Source organism: Frankliniella occidentalis, unplaced genomic scaffold, assembly GCF_000697945.3.
Source record: "Frankliniella occidentalis isolate FOCC.00 unplaced genomic scaffold, Focc_3.1 Scaffold60, whole genome shotgun sequence".
Taxonomy (NCBI): Eukaryota; Metazoa; Arthropoda; class Insecta; order Thysanoptera; family Thripidae; genus Frankliniella; species Frankliniella occidentalis.
The window spans coordinates 918,948-920,081 of record NW_026267190.1 but is presented as its reverse complement, the minus strand read 5'-3'; the positions used below and the strand labels follow the sequence as shown (position 1 = coordinate 920,081).

At 67.8% G+C, this 1,134-nt stretch overlaps 2 protein-coding genes across 5 annotated transcripts in view; both read left to right on the top strand.

The window, feature by feature from the left end:
- Positions 1 to 1,134, top strand: part of LOC113210327 (AP-2 complex subunit alpha) — a gene marked incomplete in the record, with an annotated part of 8,731 nt that overhangs the window by 5,166 nt on the left and 2,431 nt on the right.
- LOC113210326 (inositol 1,4,5-trisphosphate receptor) overlaps positions 663 to 1,134 on the top strand; it is a 30,072-nt gene continuing 29,600 nt past the window's right edge. For 2 of the 3 annotated variants that reach the window (XM_052267887.1, XM_026428274.2), the window contains exon 1: positions 664 to 855. In XM_052267887.1, coding sequence (XP_052123847.1) covers positions 825 to 855 — 31 coding nt within the window. In that variant the 5' untranslated portion in view covers positions 664 to 824. Of the gene's footprint in view, positions 856 to 1,134 lie in introns of all 3 variants that reach the window. The other variant, XM_026428273.2, reaches the window with a different exon arrangement.

The window sequence follows — 1,134 nt, the reverse complement described above, 5'->3', positions numbered from 1 at the left end:
CGGCCCTGTCCAGTCACTGGACTCCAGTGTTTGGCCGCGCGTCGCCATGGTGACCCGCGTGGCCCTCCACGGGCTCCCGCACTCGGCGGGTCCACTCGGCAAAGTCCACTCGGCAGGGTCCTGCACGGTTCAATGCACCCGCGGCTCGCCGCGCCGCGCCGTGACGCGCAGGTGCGGGGGCCCGGGGGGGGGTGAGCGGGCCATGCGCGTGGTCACGCCAACACGCCCCGCCACGCCGCGCCACTGAGTGTGTGATTCACGCGCTGGCCCAGTTATTTACATGCGGCGGCCAGGCCGGGCGCCGGGCCGTCAGTATCGCGTTATTGCGTCAGCAGCGGAGGGAGCGACGAATAATGCATAAATTTCGTTTTTTTAAAAACAAAACTGCTGCGCCAGGAGACACCCGGTGTTTGAATCTCTGCGGCTCGCGGCTGGAACTTGCCTCCTCGCATCCAATGACTTTCTGCAGAGCCCTCTGTATCAGCAGCCTCGCCTCGCCCCGCCTCGCCCCGCCGCATGAAGACCGTCCCGTCCCAGAGATAAGACTGCGGCGAGCCTGGCGCACTATCTGCGCCGCCCCCGCACGCGGCCGCACGGCGTCGCCCGGGCGCCTTGGCGCGACAAGGACGGCGACGTTAGGACAGGTGGCCGGTGAGGCTTCTTGCGCGCTCAGTCTCCGGTGCGATGATCCCCGTCCCGGTGGCGGCGCGTCCTCTGGTCTCGCCGGGTCCCACCACGTCCTGGGTGTGAGCGGGTGCAACCGGGTGCTGCTGTGCTGAGCGCCGTGCTTGAGCACCGCGCCGCGACCCGACCGCCCCCTCACCATGAGTACCATGAGGAGGCAGAAGAGAGTCGGTACGTGCTCGTCCGCTACTCCGAGACCCTCCCTTGCCCCAAACCCCCGTGCGATTCGCACGATTGCTTCCGCGGTTGCCTCGTTTTCCTGAGTTGTATGATCGAACGAGCGTTATCCGGGGCTCCGATCAGCCACCCGCGGCTCATCGGCGCTGCACAGCCCCGAGCGCCATCGGCGTGCGCGAGCGTGCCTCCCCTCCCAGCCACCCCACCCCCAAGGACACCCTGAGGGTGTTGACCCTCGAGTGCACGCGAGGACCACACCCGCCTGACACCCCC